Raw genomic sequence first — 22,115 nt, 5'->3', positions numbered from 1 at the left:
CAAATCGAATAACAACTGATAAAAAAATATTTTGGTCAACCTATAAGTACAAACTACGAATTTCAGATGTTTACTTTTACTTGCTCTGCGAAACCTCGCTTCTCGCAGAATTTCATGATTCTACGTCAAAGGAACGTAATGTACAGGTTTCGATGAGTGGGTTTTCGAATACCAAAATACATGATACAAATGGCCGAATATTTTGATGGAACTGAGTAGGAACCTCAAATTTTGACACGGCCAAGCACCGCAGACCTTACTATGTGACGTAAGTTTCAAGTTCATACGTCTGATCGTTCCTGAGATAAAGGGTTCTTAATAGTCGGACAGACAGACTGGCAGACGGACGGCGGCCGCTGTGGCCGAGCGGTTCTAGGCGCTTCAGTCTGGAACCTCGTGACCGCTACGGTCGCAAGTTCGAATCCTGTCTCGGGCAGGTTAGTTAGGTTTAAGTAGTTCTAAGTTCTAGGGGACTGATGACCCCAGATGTTAAGTCCCATAGTGCTTAGAGCCATTTGAACCATTTGCAGACGGACGGACAACAAAACGATCCCATGGGGGTTCCGTTTTTACAGTCTGAAGCACGAAATACTAAACAGAAGTAAATGGACCCATGTATAAGTGAAATACATCGCAACTGATAATTATTTTTCTGCCACCAAGGAACCTTTCTGACTCAAACTGTTTGTCCATAGAAAAACACACAGTACCCTGCAGCTGGTTGTGCTTTTACGGATCCCCTCTTTAAAATTATTTAGTACTTATGCAGGTCGTTAGGGGTACAAGTGCAGATAGTGTGATCATTGCTACCTTAATATGTGCCCGCTTCATTGTGTTAGCTGTTTTTTTTTCTGCATCTATCGGTCTTGCGGCGAAGACGTCACATAATTTACTACACGATTTTTCCTGCACGCTCGTAACTGCACCGTCAAGTGGACCACACCTGTGAGTATAGACTTCCCGTTTTGCATCCACGCGCCCACACTTCAACGCACGACATGCTGCGCAGGAGGAAATAATGAGTTACTGACTTGTTCTTATCACTTGAACTGCGAGGTACTAACTAAAGGGTTACTACTCGTAACAGTTACAATTATTAGTCTGGAAACGAAGTAAGTACTGATGAAATGTTGTTCAGTATAGTGTTCTCAGTAATCAATAAAAATATCAGCCATTATACACCGTTAGTGCAAAGATAACCGACAACCGCTTGGGAACAGACGCAGTATGGAGACGTGTTGTTACTTGACTAGAAGGAGGCAGAAGTGGAATAGAGCCTGGACTGTGGACAGGTAACAGAGAGACCTGCCGACGTCAGCACTCGACGTCACGAACGGCAGGTGCCGCGTGTCGCCCGCCGCCGCCGCCGCCGCCGCCGCTGCGACGACCGCGGGGCCGGCACGGCGCTGCACAGGCAGCACGGAGCGCCGACAGCTTGCCCGCGCGCTACAGCTGCGTCACCTGCGTCGCGTTGTTGGTGGTGGTGGCGGCGGCGCCGGTGTGTCCGTTGTGCGCCGTCGTCTGCACCGGGATCCACCTGTCGAGCGCGCGCGGCCGGAACAGCTGGCAGAAGGTGACGCGGAACTGCCGGCTCATGCTGCAGTACAGGATGAAGTTGACGGCCGAGTTGAGCAGCGCGAGCGCGTCCATGAGCTCACCCAGCGGCACGTAGCACTCGGCGAAAAAGCGCTGGCCGAGCAGCCCGCTGAGGAGGCCCAGCACGCCCTGGGGCAGCTCGGTGACCAGGAAGAGCAGCAGCACGGCCAGCAGCATGCGCGTCGTGCGGTCCGTCTGGCGCTCCTTGTCCTGCTGGCGCGACGACGCCGACACCGTCAGCTGGCGCCGGCGGCGCTTCGTCTCCACCAGCGCGGCGACGATGCGGAGGCTGAGCACCGTCAGTGCCGCGCACGGCGTCAGCTTGACGACGACGCCGTACACCCAGAAGTTGACGTCGCTCAGCAGGCCGCCGGCCGCCTGGCTCAAACGGCTCATCTGCACGAAGTGGAGCGTCGCGTTGCCCTCGGACAGCTCGGCCACCTCGAAGGCGAGGTAGTGCGGCGCGCACAGCAGCGGGCCCAGCACGTACGCCGAGCCGACCACGGCCAGCGTGCAGGGCATGGCGATCTGGCCGCGCTGCGGGTGCGCCACCGCCAGGTAGCGCCACACGGCCAGCGTCACCGTCAGCAGGATCGACACCGTGTGGCAGACCTGCGCGAAGTTGGAGTGGAACAGCACGAACACGGCCCACGCGTACGTGTACGTCTGCGCCCGCGGCCGCCGCAGCAGGTACATGTGCAGCGCGTACGGCACGTACTCCACCATCACCAGCAGGTCGGCCACGGCCAGTCCAGTCAGGATGCTGTTGGTCGGTGAGATCATCTCGCGCCTCGTCAGCACGGCGATGTTCAGAGAGTTGGCCACCGAGCCGAAGATGCAGACGAAGAGGCTGAGGTACCCGTGGATTTCCTTATAGCCTGCTTGGAAGTGTTCGAGACCCGAACCGCAGAACTGCGGCTCTGACGTCGTATTTACATTTTTCACTTCGCCCATCAGGATACCATTCATGCTCGTCCCATTCACGACACTCTCGGAAACCACTAAAACTGTCTCGGCAGCCATCCTCGTGACCTACACGACTGTCACTTGTTTCAAAGTAACAGTCCTTATAGAACCCAAGTATCAAAAATATGCGTCTCTTACACACCTGACAATTCTATATCCTTCCATTCCTCTACACCAGCATTCTCTCAAACGATCACAATCGTCAAGAACGTGTCTGTTAGTTCATACTCCCTTCGTGAAAAATCCCAGCAGTAAAGCTTTACAATAACACGACTCTTCTGTCTAAGTTTACGTCGGCCTCGATCATTTTCTTCAAATCCCCACAAAAATCTGTGATTAGTCTACGGCCTGCTGAGAGGTGACAGCAAGATCACCTTCATAATTCACACTCAAATTGTTAAATTTTGCCACTGTAGATTTTTCAGAATCAACGCAATAACGTATACATATTTTTATCTAGTCTAACACGGATCACAAATATGCATTAGATTTTGCATGTTACTGGCAAGTTTATTTCTAAATTGCGTCACTTTTCTGCTGCGAGATTCCCATAACATGCAGTTGTAATCTGTAATACACTGACCATTTCTCTGTAGCAGAAATCTCCGATATAAGTAACCGGGAAAGTAACATATCTGACGATTTATTCTATTTTGAAATGTTCTTCATACGCTATACACAGACTCTATCCAAAGTGTTGCACGCACGCGTCATAAAGCGTAGAGACCTTCGGAAACTCTACTAACGTTGGTCGTCAAACCTTAGTAGTAGAGTGGATGTTATATAGAGCGTTATCATGACGCGCGACGCCAAATAAGCTTTTTGTAAGTGAAAGAATTTTCGTCACAATACTGTACTAACACTGTAGAATTGAAGTAAGAGTAGGCTAATAGAAGAGCAGAATGCGACGTAACACGCACGGCAGCCGAGCGAAACTGCCTGCGTCGGCGCCCGTCTCTCAGACGGCCGTCCCGTTGAGGCGCGCGTGCTGTGCTGTGGTGCGAGCGCCCCGACACTAACGCGCCCTCTGCTGCTGGCGTCGGCGTCGGCTGCCGGCGTCGGACTGCCGAGCGGCGCGGCGCCACGCGACTCGGCCACAGCTGCAACCGCGCATGCGCGCCGCCTCTCGCGCCGGTGTTCCGTGGGCAGTGTGTGACGACAGCCAGCGGTAGGGCGCCGCCGGCAGATGACGCTCCCGCGTCCCCCACGCGTTCTCTTTACGCACTCTTGAGCACACGTCTGTTTCGCACACCATGGCGCTCTTTGCTTTACAGCTGCGTCAGTGGCTAACGCCTCTGCATACCGGGCAAGTAAACAACCATTTTTTCCTTTATACAATACATCTACATCTATGTGATAACTCTGCTATTCATAGTAAAGTGTCTGGAAGAGGGTTCAATGAACCACCTTCAAGCTGTTTCTCTACCGTTCCACTCTCGAACGACACACGGGAAAAACGAGTACTTTCATTTTTCTGTGCAAGTCCCTGATTTCTCGTATTTTACCGTGATTATCATTTCTCCCTATGTTTGTGGGTACCAACAGAATGTTTTGCATTCGGAGGAGAAAAGTGGTATGAAACTTCCTGGCAGATTAAAACTGTGTGCCTGACCGAGACTCGAACTCCGGAACTTTGCCTTTCGCGGGCAAGTGCTCTACCAACTGAGCTACCCAAGCACGACCCACTCCCCGTCCTCACAGCTTTATTTCTGCCAGTACCTCATCTCCTGCCTTCCAAACTTTACAGAAGCTCTCCTGCGAGTTCGAGTCTCGGTCCGGCACACAGTTTTAATCTGCCAGGAAGTTTCATATCAGCGCAGACTCCGCTGCAGTGCGAAAATCTCATTCTGCAAACATCCCCCAAGCTGTGGCTAAGCCATGTTTCCGCAATATCCTTTCTTCCAGGGGTCTGGTTCTGCAAGGTTCGCAGGAGAGCTTCTGTAAAGTTTGGAAGGTAGGAGACGAGGTACCGGCAGAAGTACAGCTGTCAGGACGGGGCGTGAGTCGTGCTTGGGTAGCTCAGTTGGTAGAGCACTTGCCCGCGAAAGGCAAAGGTCCCGAGTTCGAGTGTCGGTCCGGCACACAGTTTTAATCTGCCAGGAAGTTTCCTATCAGCGCACATTCCGCTGCAGAGTGAAAATCTCATTCCGGAGGAGAAAACTGCTGACAGAAATTTCATGAGAAGATCCCGTCGCAACGAAAAAACGCCTTTGTTTTAATGATTGCCACTCCAATTCACGTATCATGTCTGTGACCCCAATTCCCCTATTTCGCAATAATACAAAACGAGCTGCCTTTCTTTCTACTTTTTCGATGTCATCCGTCAGTCCCACATGATGCGGATCCCACACCGCACTGCAATACTCCAGAATAGGACGGACAAGCCTGGTGTAAGCACAAGTGTTCTGCCAATAAATCGCAGTCTTTGGTTTGCTCTACCCACAATATTATCTATGTGATCGTTCCAATTTAGGTTATTTGTAATTGTAATCCCTAAGTATTTATTTGAATTTACACCCTTCAGATTTGTGTGGCTTATCGCGTAATCGAAATTTAGCTGATTTCTTTTAGTACTCATGTGAATAACTTCAAAAGGTTCTGAGCACTATGGGACTTCACTTCTGAGGTCATCAGTCCCCTAGAACTCAGAACTACTTAAACCTAACTAACCTAAGGACATAACACAGATCCATGCCCGAGGCAGGATTCGAACCTGCGACCGTAGCGGTCACGCGGTTCCAGACTGTAGCGCCTAGAACCGAATAGCCACTCCGGCCGGAACGTTAATAACTTCACACTTTTCTTTATTCAGGGTCAATTGCCACTTTTAGAACTATACAGATATCTTATTTGAATCATTTTGCAAGTCGTTTTGATCATCTGATGACTTTACAAGACAGTAAATGACAGGATTATCTGCAAACAATCTAAGACGGCTGCTCAGATTGTCTCCTATGTCGTTAATATAGATCAGGACCAACAGAGGGCCTATAACACTTCCTTGGGGAACGCCGGATATTACTTCCGTTTTACTCGATGACTTTCCATCTGTTACTAAGAACTGTGCCCTTTCTGACAGGAAATCACGAATCCAGTTTCACAACTGAGGAGATACTCCGTAGGCACGCAGTTTGGTTAGAAGACGCTTGTGAGGAACGGTGTCGAAAGCCTTCTGGAAATCTAAAAATATGGAATCAATTTGACATTCCCTGTCGATAGCACTTATTACTTCATTAGTATAAAGAGCTAGTTGTGTTTCACAAGAACGGTATTTTATGAATCCGTGCTAACTGTGTGTCTTTAAATCGTTTTCTTGGAGGTACTTCATAATGTTCGAATACAGTATATGCTCCAAAACACTACTGCAAATTGACGTTTGTGATATAGGCCTGTAATTCAGCGGATTACTCCTACTTCCCTTTTTGGGTATTGGTGTGAAATGAGCAATTTTCCAGTCTTTAGGTACGGATCTTTCTGTGAGCGAGTGGTTGTATGTAATTGCTTAATATGGAGCTGTTTTTTCAGCATACTCTGAGAGGAACCAGACTGGCATACATTCTGGACCGGAGGCCTTGCCTTTATTAAGTGATTTAAACTGCTTTGTTACACCGAGGATATCTACTTCTACGTTTCTTATCTTGGCAGTTGTTCTTGATTGGAATTCAGGAATATTTACTTCATCTTTAACTTTTGCTCTTACCTGTTAAGGTTTCCTTTTTACTTGTATTTTTCACGACACGTTTCAAAACTTGCGTTTTTCGTAGGCTACGGCATTTACTCCTGATGCTTTCAATGTGTGAGGTGCTGCATCGTTCTGCTGTCTTTACATTGATATACAAAAACACGCACAAGTTTTAAAACAGTCAACACTGCTTCGTCTCCTCTTCGACAGCGTAGATGAACTGGTGACTTTCCTGCAAATACAAAGATAATTGCAGAATAATAAATCATCTTAGAATCACACACCTAGGATCATTTTAAACACCGTACATGAAAAATGTCAAAATGTATTTGCTTATTCACGGTGTTCTCGTAAGAGAATGCAGAGATGTAACAGTGGATAGAGAATACTGCACTGAATAATTTGAGGTTGGGCACCTGGGTCGGAGAAGCCAGCTTGTGGTGGCATGCAAGTAAACTGTCTACCGCTTTGTCTAGCGTTACAGTTTTCCTGCCTATTTACAGCTGACACGCATACATGTTTACACGTACTGTGCTCTTTACGTACATGTACATACTTTATTTCCTGCGAGGAAACAAGGAGGACGAGCCTAATTACTAGGAAGCATTTCTTGGTTACTGGATTGGAGCCGGCCGGTGTGGCCGAGCGGTTCTAGACGCTTCAGTCTGGAACCACGTGACCGCTATGGTCGCCGGTTCGAATCCTGCCTCGGGCATGGATGTGTGTGATGTCCTCAGGTTATTTAGGTTTAAGTACTTCTATGTTCTACGGGACTGATGACCTCAGATGTTAAGTCCCATTTGAACCATTTTCCTGGATTGGAAGAGAAGACTGCGAGGTCACCTGACCTGAATCCCCTTGATTATTTACAATGGATTTCTGCAGGAAATGAGTGTGTATAGACCCCAGTGCATACGGAGATGGAATTAGTTGCCAGAATTGTCGTCAGAATCTTATTCGCCGGTATCATACTTGCACTGAGGCTGATGACCATCAGTTTCAGCACATTGTATAGGATACAGTACAAGTGCTGCATTCATTATGTCAATGATGGTGTTTGGGGTTAACTGTAACTAATGTAAATAAAAAAGTACATAGTAATGTGATTTTATTCTTATTATCTCCTTAAGGTGGCTTTTCCGGCACCAGGTTCCTTACCTCAAGTTGTTCAGTGGAGTATCCTCTATGTCATGATACATTTTTGCTCGCTCTTACGGAAACACACTAAAGGTAAGGGGCCCAAGTTTCGTCACTGTAGCAGGTTAGGACGTCTATAACCCTGAACGGTTATGGAAAGACTGCAAATTGTTATATACATTCCTGAATTTTTTCTGCACTTGTAGGCAACTTACAGTTAAGTCGTTACAACATACTAAAGCCACTATTTAAGATAAATTTTAGCGCTGCATAAACAGTGTTCGCAGTTTCGTCCGAACAAAAATTCTCAAAAATGTAGTTAATTTTAAATTAATTTTTCCATTATAACGTTACCAGACACTTTCAGCATTGTACACAACTTGAAGGCCATGAATAAAAAAATGTCTTCAGGTTGTTTTCAGACTTCTAAAATTGTGTCGCATATGAATTTGTATGTCTGGTTAGATGAAGAGCATTGATAACAAACCAAGTATATCCTGCAACAAATCCATTTCTCTCCTATCGCCTTTTTCGTTAGGAAAAAGTAAAATAATCTCTATAAATAGGAAATACAATGAATTTTAAAAACACTTCCGAATTTCGTACCCGGAACGGAAGTAGTTATTGCAATGGGGACCCAATTATGAATATATCAGGGCACCTTCAGACATTACACCCCAGAAACTACCACAGATGACTGAAGTAGAGCCAAATACATGAACAAAAACCAGTGCTAGCAGTAGGAATAGTAGGCTGTTAATTTGACTGCTGTACTAACTCACCTGAGCGTAAAATGATGAATTCCCTCGTACACAGAAGCTAAACGCGCTGCACACAGCAGTCTCTCTCAAGAAAACTATGGACTGAGGTGACGCATGCACACACAGTTACACATTTCCTACCAGCTTTGGAAACCGGAAATTCCGAAGGGGACAAAATTAGGAGCATGGACGACATCTGGGCCCATTACCTTACATGTTTCCATCAGTACTGGTGTATTAACGTTGCCAGGAACATGAAAAATCCTCCCCCGCTCACAAATTTAAATAAAGAAATATCTTCACAAGTGCATATTTATTTCATGCTTAGTGACAAAGAATGATAAGATGTAATTTATATATAATTTACTTCCAAATGGTGGTCTTGAAAACATTGCGATACACGAAGTCAGGTACTGCAGCATTTGTGTCCACATCTGCTTTCTTTCCTTATCGACTTGCCACTCTATTTCTTTCTTTTGTCAGAGCAAACCTTAAAGTAGCACATGGCGTTTACTTTGTTGGCAGTGGGTGGCTCGTTTTCTGGAAAATGATCACCAAGATATCAATCTAGGCTAGTGTTTGGTGTTGGTTCCTATGGTCAAATTTCTCCTGCAGCTGAGGTAGCCGTGCTAACTTTTTCTATATATTCTACTAGAGCTATCTTTTGCTTTGTGCCGTCCTTGTACAAAATTAAACCATGAAACCATGTAAACGTGAAATTGAAGTTTTTTCCACCACTTCACTGTTTTTTCTTACGAATGGATAGTAGCTGTACAGCTTACTGACTTGGTACACAACAGTTCATGTTAAATGATGATAATGTTTGTATTTATTGTTCTTGTAAAACAACCATTTGAAAGTACAGACACGTTAGTGGTTGCACGATGGTTTGCGAAAAAAAAATACACCTCACCCATCCTAAAAATGTTATTTTGCTTGGCAGGCCGCTTCTCTTCTTCATGACAATTCCGATAATGAGTTTCTACAGTGCCTACAACATCTTCAGTAATGGCAGACCTGTAAATCGACTCCTGTTGCATCTAGCAGACTAAATATGAACTATTACAGCCCTCCTTCAGCCGACAGTCGTGTGGCATGCAGAAAAACACATTTCAGCGGATGGGAAAGCAGCGCCCTTGCGGGATGCAAGCAGCGTCCACAGGGCCGCATCATGCACGCCTGTATGACGTAGGGGCACAGTGCTGGAAATGTTAATTAATGACCGATCTTCATACAGAGTTGATGACAAATTTGAAGAAACCTCTACTGATGGGCTCCCTGTCATCTACTTGTTAAGAAACACATCTCCTGCGCAAATGAACAGTATATCATACCAAGTGAACAACCTTTAGAGCTATCTCTGTTGACTATATGTAAAAATCGTTCCAAAAAATAAAAACACCTACAGCCGTCCTTATGATTTTATTTTATTTTGTTGCTACCAGTTTCAACGCTTCATTGCGTCATCTTCAGGCTGTTTTGATGCGGTACAGGTTAATACGATCCCTATGCATAACCCATTAGTTGCCAGCATTACTGGATATGCAGTTGGCAGTTGATGGTTGGAGTGCTGACACATTATCTGCGTATCCAGTAATGCTGACAACTGATGCGTTATGCATGGGGATCGTATCAACCTGTACCGCATCAAAACAGCCTGAAGATGACGCAATGAAGCGTTGAAACTGGTAGCGACAAAATAAAATAAAATCATAAGGACGGCTGTAGGTGTTTTTATTTCTTGTCCCGATAGTAAACGGCCGTCGTCCCAGAGACCTCCTGCTCAAAGGACAGACATACAAAAGCTGTATGTAAAAATATCTTTGTAACTATTTTGTTTTATAGGTCTACTGTTTTCATTGAACACTACGTACTGAAAATTATGAGTGAAGTATAATTTGTTTAGCCAACGGTGCCGCCTTGGTAGCAACAGTTCCCGTCATATCACCAAAGCTAAGCGCTGTCGGGCTTGGCCAGCGCTTGACTGGATCACCGTCCGCGTCTTCCGAGTGCTGTTGGCTAATGGCGTGCATTCAGTCCTTGTGAGGCCAATTAAGTAGCTATTTGATTGAGAAGTAGCAGCACTGGTCACGGAAACTGACAACAGCCGGGACAGCGGTGTGCTGACCACATGCCCCTCGGTATCCGCATACGATGAAGCCTAAGTGTTGTGGATGACACGCTAGCCGGTCGCAACCGTTGGCCTTAAAGGCATGTTGGGATAGTGTTTGTTAGTTTAATGTATGCGTTCCTGCAGAAGCAGAGCACAAGAAAACTGGAAGTAGTGGTATTTTCCTAATTCCGTCATTAAGAGATAAAATAATTAACAATTGTACTTGCTTTATATATTACAGTAAAGACGACAGAACACAGTAGCACTTGAAACATCGAACACATCATGATTCAGTGGTATAACGTACAAAATCAGCCCTAGAGAATGGGAATAATTTTCCAAAACTAGTCATGCAAAATTTAAATAAAAAGAAAATCGTATGGTGTAGCAGAACAAGGTGCTTTTGCAGGCTCAGGTTTTCACTTGCCATTTTAATGGATAAAATCAACTCTTGATTTCGATTTTTTGGTTCATTAATTTCCGTGTATGCGAAGAAAAAGTTGTAGACAGTTCCTCCATAATGGATGGCAAATGTGGTGCCTTATTAACACACCAGACAACAACAGGATCATTACGTTTTCGAGGTCCAGTAAAGGTAGAGTCATGCGTTTGTAATAATTACAATACTGATAGCTAACGAAATAGCTTCTTTAATAGGTCTTCTACAAAGATTAACAAAAAGCCAAAAACATAAAGAATGCTGCACAACTTGGCGGATAATGTATGAGGGCAGTTCAATAAGTAATGCAACACATTTTTTTTCTGAAACAGGGGTTGTTTTATTCAGCATTGAAATACACCAGGTTATTCCCCAATCTTTTAGCTACGCAACACTATTTTTCAACGTAATCTCCATTCAATGCTACGGCCTTACGCCACCTTGAAATGAGGGCATGTATGCCTGCACGGTACCATTCCACTTGTCGATGTCGGAGCCAACGTCGTACTGCATCAATAACTTCTTCATCATCCGCGTAGTGCGTCCCACGGATTGCGTCCTTCATTGGGCCAAACATATGGAAATCCGACGGTGCGAGATCGGGGCTGTAGGGTGCATGAGGAAGAACAGTCCACTGAAGTTTTGTGAGCTCCTCTCGGGTGCGAAGACTTGTGTGAGGTCTTGCGTTGTCATGAAGAAGGAGAAGTTCGTTCTGATTTTTGTGCCTACGAACACGCTGAAGTCGTTTCTTCAATTTCTGAAGAGTAGCACAATACACTTCAGAGTTGATCGTTTGACCATGGGGAAGGACATCGAACAGAATAACACCTTCAGCGTCCCAGAAGACTGTAACCATGACTTTACCGGCTGAGGGTATGGCATTAAACTTTTTCTTGGTAGGGGAGTGGGTGTGGCGCCACTCCATTGATTGCCGTTTTGTTTCAGGTTCGAAGTGATGAACCCATGTTTCATCGCCTGTAACAATCTTTGACAAGAAATTGTCACCCTCAGCCACATGACGAGCAAGCAATTCCGCACAGATGGTTCTCCTTTGCTCTTTATGGTGTTCGGTTAGACAACGAGGGACCCAGCGGGAACAAACCTTTGAATATCCCAACTGGTAAATAATTGTGACAGCATTACCAACAGAGATGTCAAGTTGAGCACTGAGTTGTTTGATGGTGATCCGTCGATCATCTCGAACGAGTGTGTTCTCACGCTTCGCCATTGCAGGAGTCACAGCTGTGCACGGCCGGCCCGCACGCGGGAGATCAGACAGTCCTGCTTGACCTTGCGGCGATGATGACACACGCTTTGCCCAACGACTCACCGTGCTTTTGTCCACTGCCAGATCACCGTAGACATTCTGCAAGCGCCTATGAATATCTGAGATGCCCTGGTTTTCCGCCAAAAGAAACTCGATCACTGCCCATTGTTTGCAACGCACATCCGTTACAGACGCCATTTTAACAGCTCCGTACAGCGCTGCCACCTGTCAGAAGTCAATGAAACTATACGAGACGAAGCGGGAATGTTGGAAAATATTCCACAAGAAATTTCCGGTTTTTTCAAGCGAAATTGGCCGAGAAAAAAAATGTGTTGCATTACTTATTGAACTGCCCTCGTAGGTGTAATACGCAACCAATCGCTGTTTGAAGATGACACAATTTATTTTATCATTAACTAGTGTTCGAACCACAACAGGCTCATCATCAGGTCTAAGTATTACAGGTCCATCTCTTCTGGACCATGTGAAGCTAGACGCTTTGCTAGAGCTGACTGAAGTACAACGCCTCTTGCCATGGCTAATTACTTGCAATATACTAGGTTGGTGCGTAAGTTCGTAGCGTTTTTTCATACCGTGAATAAAAGCAAAAATTACACAAAACAGAAAAATAAGTCATCAGTAATATATTCTCCTTCACTATTCACATCAGTCTGACAATACTGTGGTAACTTTTCTGTTCCGCACCTGTAGAAATCATCTGGTTTTGACTCGTCGGGACATGTGCGGGGGGCATATTCAGCCGAAAAGGAAGTTTCTTGAGATAGTGCGATGGAGAACGGGACAGGTGAAAATCCGAGGGCGTAAGATCAGCTGAACAAGGTGTATGCGAAATGACTTCCAAAGCAGGTTCTGTGTAGTTTTTTCTGTCAGTCTGGCAGAATGCGCGGTGTTGAGGGGGGTAGGGTGTTATCGTGGAGTTGTTCTAGGCTCGTATGTGTAAGACGTCTCAGTTGTAAATATTAAATGCCAGGGAAAGCAATTCGTGGTACACCACTGCATTGTTTTTGCACTGGGTGCATAAGATTATCTTTTGTGGATGCGCGCAGGTCTTTGTACAGAGAGTTGCTGCTTTTTCTTATCGTCAGTAACGATATAGGATAAGAATAGTCAGTGTTCCTCACGAGCCAGTTGATCACGAGCAAGCAGAGATGCATATTGATCACCCGCTGATTTTTGTGGTTTTGGTTCAGAGCATGCGGTACCCATTGTGGTGTCACCGCCAGACACCACACTTGCTAGGTGGTAGCCTTTAAATCGGCCGCGGTCCGTTTGTATACGTCGGACCCGCGTGTCGCCTCTATCAGTGATTGCAGACCGAGCGCCGCCACACGGCAGGTCTAGAGAGACTTCCTAGCACTCGCCCCAGTTGTACAACCGACTTTGCTAGCGATGGTTCACTGACAAAATACGCTCTCATTTGCCGAGACGATAGTTTAACATAGCCTTCAGCTACGTCATTTGCTACGACCTAGCAAGGCGCCATTACCAGTTACTATTGATACTGTAATAATGTACGGTCGAGACCGACGTTCTTCATTAACGGATTAAAGTTAAGTATTCCACCATCTACGTCCGTTTTTCTAAATTCTAATTTCCTTGTCCTGTTCCAGACCTCACGCCAACCTGCGTGAGCTAAAAAGCGTGCCTTTCGGCTTCCTCTAGTAAAACGGTGTTGGCTCTCTTGCCAACCCATAACACCCATACACCCAATTTTTCACCTGAACGTGGAGGGTCACTAACGTCAAAACGATTCTCCCTAAAACGAAAAAAAAGAAACAATTTTTGCCGTGCTCTGTTCAGCTGCATTATCCTCACACACGGCGCAAATGTTTCTGGCATCCTCCGCTGCTCTCACACGTCTATTGGACTGCAAAAGTTGAATATGTTGGAAATGTTCCGATTTCTCCACTTGGCACTCCATGTTTTAGCGTCCACAGCTCTAGCCACCATCTCCAAATGAAGAAATGGTGACACGTTAGCTCTAATAGCAACAGTGTCCTACAAATAAAAGACGGCAATCAGTAAATAAGACCCATAGCAACCAGTATACCAACATGAAAATAAAAACGCTGTGGACTTATGCACCGTCCTAATACGCTGTGCCAGCTTTCTCTCTCTCTCTCTCTGTCTCATACACACAAACACACACACACACACGCACGCACAGAAGCGCGTGCGCTCGCTCGTTTGTTACGTGCACGTGAGTGATGAAAAATACACTAGGTTCAGTAAACGACCTTCGTGTAACACCTAGATCTGCTGATGTGCCTCCAAAGAACTGAAAGCAGCCCCAACTCAGGGTATGAGTAGAGGGGAACAGATGCACGAATCCTGTACGGCCGTCGCCGCGAGTTCCCTAGTGGAGGTGATTCGCCGCTGTTACCATGTATCAAAAATGGTTCAAATGGCTCTGAGCACTATGGGTCTTAACGTCTGAGGTCATCAGTCCCCCAGACGTAGAACTACTTCAACCTAACCAACCTTAGGATATCACACACATCCATGCCCGAGGCAGGATTCGAGCCTGCGACCGTAGCAGCCGCGTGGTTCCAGACTGAAGCGCCTAGAACCGCTCGGCCACAGCGGCCGGCTACAATGTGTCATGTGTGTGCTGTGTGGTATGGATAGTACTTCGTTCTGTGTTCTTAAAGGATAAAAGGTAAGGAGAAGGAGAAAACCGGTGCCAGCACGTCGAACACTCCTCTCGAATAGCACTATTGGTGCCAATCGTACCCACCCGACGGGTGGATCACAGAACTGAAAGGTTTGGAATTTGATCCAGGATATTGGCGCTGAATCTGGTGGTCAGGATATTTACGCCACGACCTCTCCTCCCTTTGCCGGCCAAACACAGCAGTGAAAATAATCCACCATCAGGATTCGAAGACGCTCACCCCGAATCCAACACCGCCGAAAGATCGCGCGGTAGACACCTCGCTCCGGACGCAGGTGACGTGCCCGCAGCGGCTCCAGAAGTAGTTTATTGTCAAATAAATCGTATAAATTTCAACAAGTGATAATATGAACCACCCATTTAAATCACACTTGTACTTCGTGAAGGTCTATAAAGCATGTTTATTCGCCCTTACCAGCACGAAATATCTACTAGGATTAAGGTCGACAGAATAATAATAAAATCCATGGAATATAGTACGAACGTGCTCAAACATGTGTTTGAAAAATAAATTGCGTAATGTGGAAGTTTTGTCCAATGAGGGAATTGAAATAGCGACTTATCAGCGGAATTACTGTATCCACGGCACTGATACTTCTAGACTAATGCTACATGGGCCTTTTTTAACGTAACAAATTTACGGAAATAAGCGCAACGTTTTCTTACCGCAGACATTTGGATGCACTATTCGTTAGATAACGCAACGTTTTATGCGGTAAGTAACAAAGGTTTGGGAGCACGCAGGCTACGCTATGTATTGTTAACGAAGTTTCCTTTGGAGCATGGTTTATTAGTGACCGACTGGAGTCAAGTACGTGTGTCGAGAATTGAAAAGTACAACGACAATACTGAGCGAAACATCAAAAGCGATTACTTTGTGGTTGGTTGGCAGACGACGGAAACAGGAAAACAAATAACGTATTGCATCATCCAACAATTGTAGATCGGCCTCATAAGGGAAACCCCATAAATATACAAGAAAGACTAAAAAGTTATAATAACCGAAAAAAGTTAGATATGTCAAAACAATTACTGTAGTATTGCCTTTCTAAATTACGTTAAAAGCTTGCATGCAGAGATTCCAATATATGAGAAAAAATAGGAGCTGAAAGAATTTTTTCATTCACAGAATGCAGCCAAAGCAGGCAGGAAAAAAGTTAACAGCTTTCAAAATCACTTATTATAGATGCATGAACAAGGACAAAGTACCTGTCACAAATGCGACTGAGAAAATACAGATAGAATATTTCTCCTGTCGTTATTGCCAAGGTTTACAGAAATATATAGACATCCCAATTCAATTTTCAAATTAAATTTATGCACTTGTCACAAACTTATGTTGATCATCCTTACTCACAATATAATATTATAAATTTGCCCTCTCAAGATCAGTCTAATTCCATAATGTGTGTGTAGCCCGCAGCACCACTTAATTTTCCTGTTTCAAGTGAAAGAGTCCAATCTAGTGATACTTCGACGTCATATTTCGATCTGTCATAATTATTGAATTGAATTGCACTGTCAGTATCTCAGAGCATTTCATAAATCAATTAAAGTTCCCTGAAATTTATACAGTAAATAGCAGTACAGCTATGTTAATGTACGACCAGTTTTTTTATTCTTCTGAGATACGAATAAGTTTTATCTAAATGTAACTAGCTTTCTTTAATCTGCTGTACAAGTTCGCATATTGGTATCTCTGCCGGCAAGTTTTTCACGTGCGTTAGAAAAGAGTTACTCATGCGATTTTATTGACATACCACGATAATCAAAAATCAAAGGTGGATAATTGTTCAGTCATTCGTGTATATTTATGAACTCTCCTTTGCGAGACAGAACCATAATTGCCGTTTGTTTCCACTACTTTCTCTGTTTTGCTGTTTCCCTCGTCTGACAACCAAACTGCTTTTAATGTTATGCTCAATTCTGTCATCGTTCTTCTCAATTCTTATCACGCATACTTCATTCCTGACGATGTAGAATGGATCGTGCTACAGAGGAAACTATGTTGTTGAACACAACGAAAGAATGGTGTTTTGTCTGCACACCATATTTTCCACGTAATCTCCATCCCGTTCTATGGCCTTCCTCCAGCGCGAAACAAGGGCGTGTATGCCCTGTCAGTACCACTCCTTGCCCTGGTGGCGGAGCCAGTGCTTCACTGTGTGAGTCATCTAATTGTCCTCAAAATGTCTTTCACGAATGGCCCAAACTCGCGAATGACAACAGCTCGCCGCGAAATTTCGGGTGTGAGAGCTGTAGATGGTCTCCTCGGTGCAAATCGTGGAGTTCCACCGAACCGCCTTCTGATGACATAACCCTCCGTGCCCAGCGACTAACTGTGCTTCTGTCGACAGCAGATGCTCCATAGAATTTGCACAAGCATTTGTGAGAAATTCAATGGCGTAGCGTTGCTTGTAACGTACATCACCTTCAGACGCCATTTTGAAACTGTTCTGCAGCTACGCTATCTGTCGGAAGTGACGGAAACTTGGTGCGCACACTCAGGAGACTTCAAATAATACATACATAACGTTTCGTATGTGTAACATTTTTTTCAGCCGAGAGTAAAAATGCGGTTCATAACTTTCTGGCAACACTCGTACGTTAACGATACCTACTGAAGCCGGCGTGCTCCCAAACTCGCGTCATTTTCCGCATAAAACGTTGCATTCTTTAACGTATGTTTAGCCAGGCGTCTCTGGTGAGAAACTGTTGCGGTAAATTTCGTCGAAAGTCGGCCACATAGCCGTATCCTCAGTCGGTGATACCAAGACCTGTGACTCACCTTAGAACAGTGACGGATACAGAAAAACCTGAAGGAGGAGGCGCTAAAGATATCTTGAGCTATCTTTACTTTCACTGTAACAAAAAATAATCAAGTCACAAGCAAAGTTGAAGAAAGCCTTTTTTAAACTGATTATACACATATACAAGACATTGCCATCTTATGATATAAAAAAGTTACTAGTATGGTTATCTTCCTTAAATGATGAATTCTACGCGCCTATTCTTAATGGCAAAAGGGTTACTTATATCGTCCATGGGACAATCAATGACATGGTGAGTGTCAAACAGAGCTAAGCCATTAAGTCGGTCGTCCTTCATTGTCGACCTCAGCCATGTCTTTGTGCAACGCAATGCTGAAAAACTTATTTCTACTGTAGCAATAGATACAGGTAGACAAGCAAATATTTTTTACAGCGTGTGCAAAGTAGTACAGGCAGATCTAGGGCAAACAGACAACGCTTGCATAACAGAATCACGATCGCTAAGGTCGTTTATGTTCATATCGAGATCACTAGAATGGCCGCGACTTTTCTCGTACGTATTGTGGCGAAATAAATAAAAAAAATTTAATTTATTGATTTTTTGAAAAGAGAAAAAATTATGGTTATGGAACTTTAACTTTAGAACTTTTGAAAGGCTTTTTTTTTTTTTTTTTTTTTTTTTTTTTACGGACTGTATTGACCGGCCTGAATGCGGACAAATTCAGTGCTGCGTGAAATTTACTTGTAATATAATTTACAAGTGCGATTAATTACATTTTTGAATTCTACGTCATTGTAGATTTAATCAGAGTTCTCACCTTAGACGTAGAATTAGTCCTTCTTCCATAATATTAATTCATTAGTCGCCATCGATGTTCTTCTCTTTGTTCTTTCTTTCTTTCGTTCTTTCTTTCGCTTGTGCCTTTGTCTCGCAGGTAACAGGGTCGACCGTGTGTATCTATCTAAGTCGGCATCGGTTTACTTCACGAAGACGGTGGAAACCAAGGAATACAATACTAAGTCGCTTTAAATAATTCTCGTAAAACTTAGATACTTCTCACAAGACAATAAGACTTGCTCTTCTCGTCGCACAAACTATAAATACTAACGAGATGGCTGCCTTTCCGCACACATCCCCTACAAGGTAACAATCAAAAATGTATCTTAACTCCTTCTTAAAGTACGAAACAAAAGAATATCCAATATGAACATTACAGAGATTATATTCTACATTCATCTCAATGTAATCTTTGGAGTAGACCTTAAGGTATTGTATGTCTCTGCGTCGGAATGTGTCATTACAGTATGTGTTGGCTACCCATGTGTTAGACAGAAACGTATAAAATACAATGACGCGGACGCGCGTGCTGCATAGGAAAGTACAACTACTCGATAACTCGATTAAGTCGAGTCGATTGACGAAAGAAACGAACGAATAGGGTGCGGGCTGACTGGCGGGGTTGGCGAGGGTGGCAATGTATGGACCCCTCAAGGGGGGGGGGGGGTAGGTGCGTCCCCCGCGCGCCCTCTCAAAGGTATCCGCCACTGTCAATGCCTTAGAGTAACACATACACTTGGACAAAACGTTTCTAATGAGAAATGTTTCGTAGTACGTCATCGATAAAAACCAGTAATGTTATGTTTGAGAATCTGCTTCCACTGTTGTAAGGAGAAAACTACTAACTATGAGTTAGGATTTTGAATCGAGAGTAACGAATTTAATTGTTTTTATGACAGTAAACAGCAGCGACGTTTCATGACTTCGGTAAGTCATGAACACAAACAAAGGAACAATTAATATTTAATCGTTTTTTATTACCCTTCAACATCTCCTTTGTCTACAGTTTTGGTACTCATTAATTAATGTCTACTCTTCAAAATAATTATGAAGCAAATTAATTGAGTTACAGAGTCAGGACCCTAATACAGATTCTGTTCAGTGTCTTTCAGTTCCATTAGGCTAGCGAAGCCTCGGAATTCCCTCCATTCTCTTTACAGTAACTGGCAACTATGAGATAATTACCTATTTCGAACAGTGACTGTCGATATAAACTGGTATTATCCTAAATACGTTAAAGTATGATTTTTTGCTGTGTCTCTGGGCTTAAAACTGTCTGTTTGAAAGTCCTAGTTTCTCGCGCTGCGTGACGCCATTGTCACATGTCAATTCCCCGTAATATGAAAGAGAAGCGTTTTATCGACAGTTTAAAACAATCGAACGACAGCTTTCCGTAGATAATCCCATATGTGACATACTTCACTAATTTTGAAGAATCTATATTCCCTTTAATTACAGTAAAAGGTGAAACATGATGCACTATTCCCAACACGTATCTAGTTTGAACCATAATGACAGAGTTAAGACCACATTTGTCAAGCACGGGAGCCGAAGGGAGTGTACGACTCTACACAAAGGTGGTATGGTAAATGACTCTCATATTTTATTAGATTATTAAAACAAGGGGAGTAAATTTGATGCTTAGTTCTGCAGTTTTAAAACTGGTATGATGGTAGCCTTCATTTATTTTAGCAATCTGTCCGCATAAATTTCTCTCTTAATGTATTCAAAACGCCAACCAGTAACGGAAAAATATATCGTCTTTGGGCGACTCTCTTTGTTGAATTTAATTGCATGTTATTCAATGTCCTCAGGTACCAAGTGCCTAAGTTAAGAAATAATTTTGCCCGAGAGAACCACCGCTATATCTCTTGGAAAACTTGTTACCAGTATAAACATCGAAACTTGGTCCTAGAATACGCATCACTGCCTTCAATAACGATCCGCCGCTCCAGGTGCCGCTAACAACCATTGAACATGAAATGAGAAAGCAAATGGTAAATAACTCTCAACTTCAGGCAGCGATTTCTAAAAAGACTGCACCCTGCATGTTGATTAAAAATAAATAATCTCACTGTCACGTCAGACCGTTTGTAAGGAAAAAGACTGACTGCTGACAATACAGCGCAATATATGCGCTTTTTTAATAACAATAGGGGAGACAGGGGAAATACCGAAATACCAGCCAGTACCAACACCATATTTTTTTCCAGTTTAGTCTTGGAATTAGTGGGAGTTAGTGCTGCAGCTTAGCGGACGATGCCGAAGCAAGGTGCGCAAGCGACAATTTCTTGTAAAAGAGAGTCTCACTGTGGCTCAAAAAATTAAATTTCATTGAATATTGAAGTTATTGTTTGTTTATGCTTAAATTGAGGCAAGCGTTTCTATATTTTTTTAACTGTAAATTCTTGTATCCTCTATCATGTCTCGGTGGGATGAATAACAATAAAAAACACTCAATATTCAATAACCATCCGAATTAAGTGAAGAATGATGAGGTGCTCCCTAAAGACGCATAGCTGTTTCAAGTTGCTTTATTCACAAATACCGGCTTCACGTCAGTGTAGATGCATCTTTAAATTTATAATAATTGTAGAAGGTAGGAGACGAGATACTGGCAGAAGTAAAGCTGTGAGTAACGGGCGTGAGTCGTGCTTCGGTAGCTCAGTTGGTAGAGCACTTGCCCGCGAAAGGCAAAGGTCCCGAGTTCGAGTCTCGGTCGGGCACACAGTTTTAATCTGCCAGGAAGTTTCATATCAGCGCACACTCCGCTACAGAGTGAAAATCTCATTCTGGAAACATCCCCCAGGCTGTGGCTAAGCCATGTCTCCGCTGTATCCTTTCTTTCAGGAGTGCTAGTTCTGCAAGGTTCGCAGGAGAGCTTCTGTAAAGTTTGGAAGGTGGGAGACGAGATACTGGCAGAAGTACCGGGCGTGAGTCGTGTTTCGGTAGCTCAGTTGGTAGAGCACTTGCCCGCAAAAGGCAAAGGTCCCGAGTTCGAATCTCGGTCGGGCACACAGTTTTAATCTGCCAGGAAGTTTTATAATGATTGTATTTTCATAAAGTAGACAGACAGTTACGAAGTCCCAGCATTCAGGAAACTATCCGCGTGAAGGGTCAAACCACACTGGTGGGCTGTCACAGTAAAATTGAGAACACCAAAAAGATGCTTGTCAGAATGCTGAATGAGCCAAGCCGGAAAACATGCCGTAGGATGTATACAGGATTAGGTAGGTCCTACATAACAGCTGTGTAAAACCAATATAGTTTGAGGCTTCACGTCACGGATTGCGCGTCCCCTTCCGCCGATGGTTCGAGTCCTCCCTCGTGCATGGGTGTGTGAATTTGTCTTACCATAAGTTAGTTTAAGTTACTTCAAGTAGTGTGTAAGTATAGGGACCGATGACCTCAGCAATTTGGTCCCTTAAGAATTCACACACATTTGAACACTTTTGAGTAAAACTTAGATTCCTGTGACATGTATGTGCTTCCATCGTATTGCTAACAAACCGATACAGGAGCAATATCGGCAGGATTTCGATACTTTCCCATGCCCTGAACTTCAGAAAAGATTCCATGACACTTCAGTAAATCACGTATCCATTTTGAGATAGCGTGAACGGGGAAATTAAAATCAGGGAGGGCTAGGTGGGCTGAGGAAACGCTATAAAAGGCTTTATATTTAGTGAAGGCAGGCAAATGCCGACATACAAAGAATTACGCTTTATGATAGATTAGAATTAAATTGAAGACAAGAAGCATTCCTTGGGGAGAAAATCTATTCTTCCTTCTAAACAACAACATTAATTAGTGAACCACGTGACTACATTGGAACCATTATTCTATGGTA

General features: G+C 44.0%; 1 protein-coding gene and 1 non-coding gene across 2 annotated transcripts; one reads left to right on the top strand and one right to left on the bottom strand.

The window, feature by feature from the left end:
- Positions 1-1,446: 1,446 nt before the first annotated feature.
- LOC126199474 (G-protein coupled receptor dmsr-1-like) lies at positions 1,447-2,619 on the bottom strand. The gene has a single exon (XM_049936396.1). It carries the CDS (start codon positions 2,617-2,619, stop codon positions 1,447-1,449), a length of 1,173 nt encoding a protein of 390 aa, XP_049792353.1.
- Positions 2,620-21,207: 18,588 nt separating this feature from the next.
- On the top strand, positions 21,208-21,282 carry Trnal-caa (transfer RNA leucine (anticodon CAA)). The gene has a single exon. It is a non-coding gene; the product is annotated as a tRNA-Leu (tRNA).
- The last annotated feature ends 833 nt before the right edge of the window (positions 21,283-22,115 follow it).

The sequence above is a fragment of the Schistocerca nitens genome, chromosome 8 (genome assembly GCF_023898315.1).
Source record: "Schistocerca nitens isolate TAMUIC-IGC-003100 chromosome 8, iqSchNite1.1, whole genome shotgun sequence".
Classification (NCBI taxonomy): domain Eukaryota; kingdom Metazoa; phylum Arthropoda; class Insecta; order Orthoptera; family Acrididae; genus Schistocerca; species Schistocerca nitens.
Note: the sequence above shows the minus strand (reverse complement) of the source record. Positions and strands in the feature narration are given on the sequence as shown.

Excerpts from the sequence above, each read along its gene's own strand:
- LOC126199474 (XM_049936396.1), bottom strand. The coding sequence starts at position 2,619 with ATGGCTGCCGAGACAGTTTTAGTGGTTTCCGAGAGTGTCGTGAATGGG.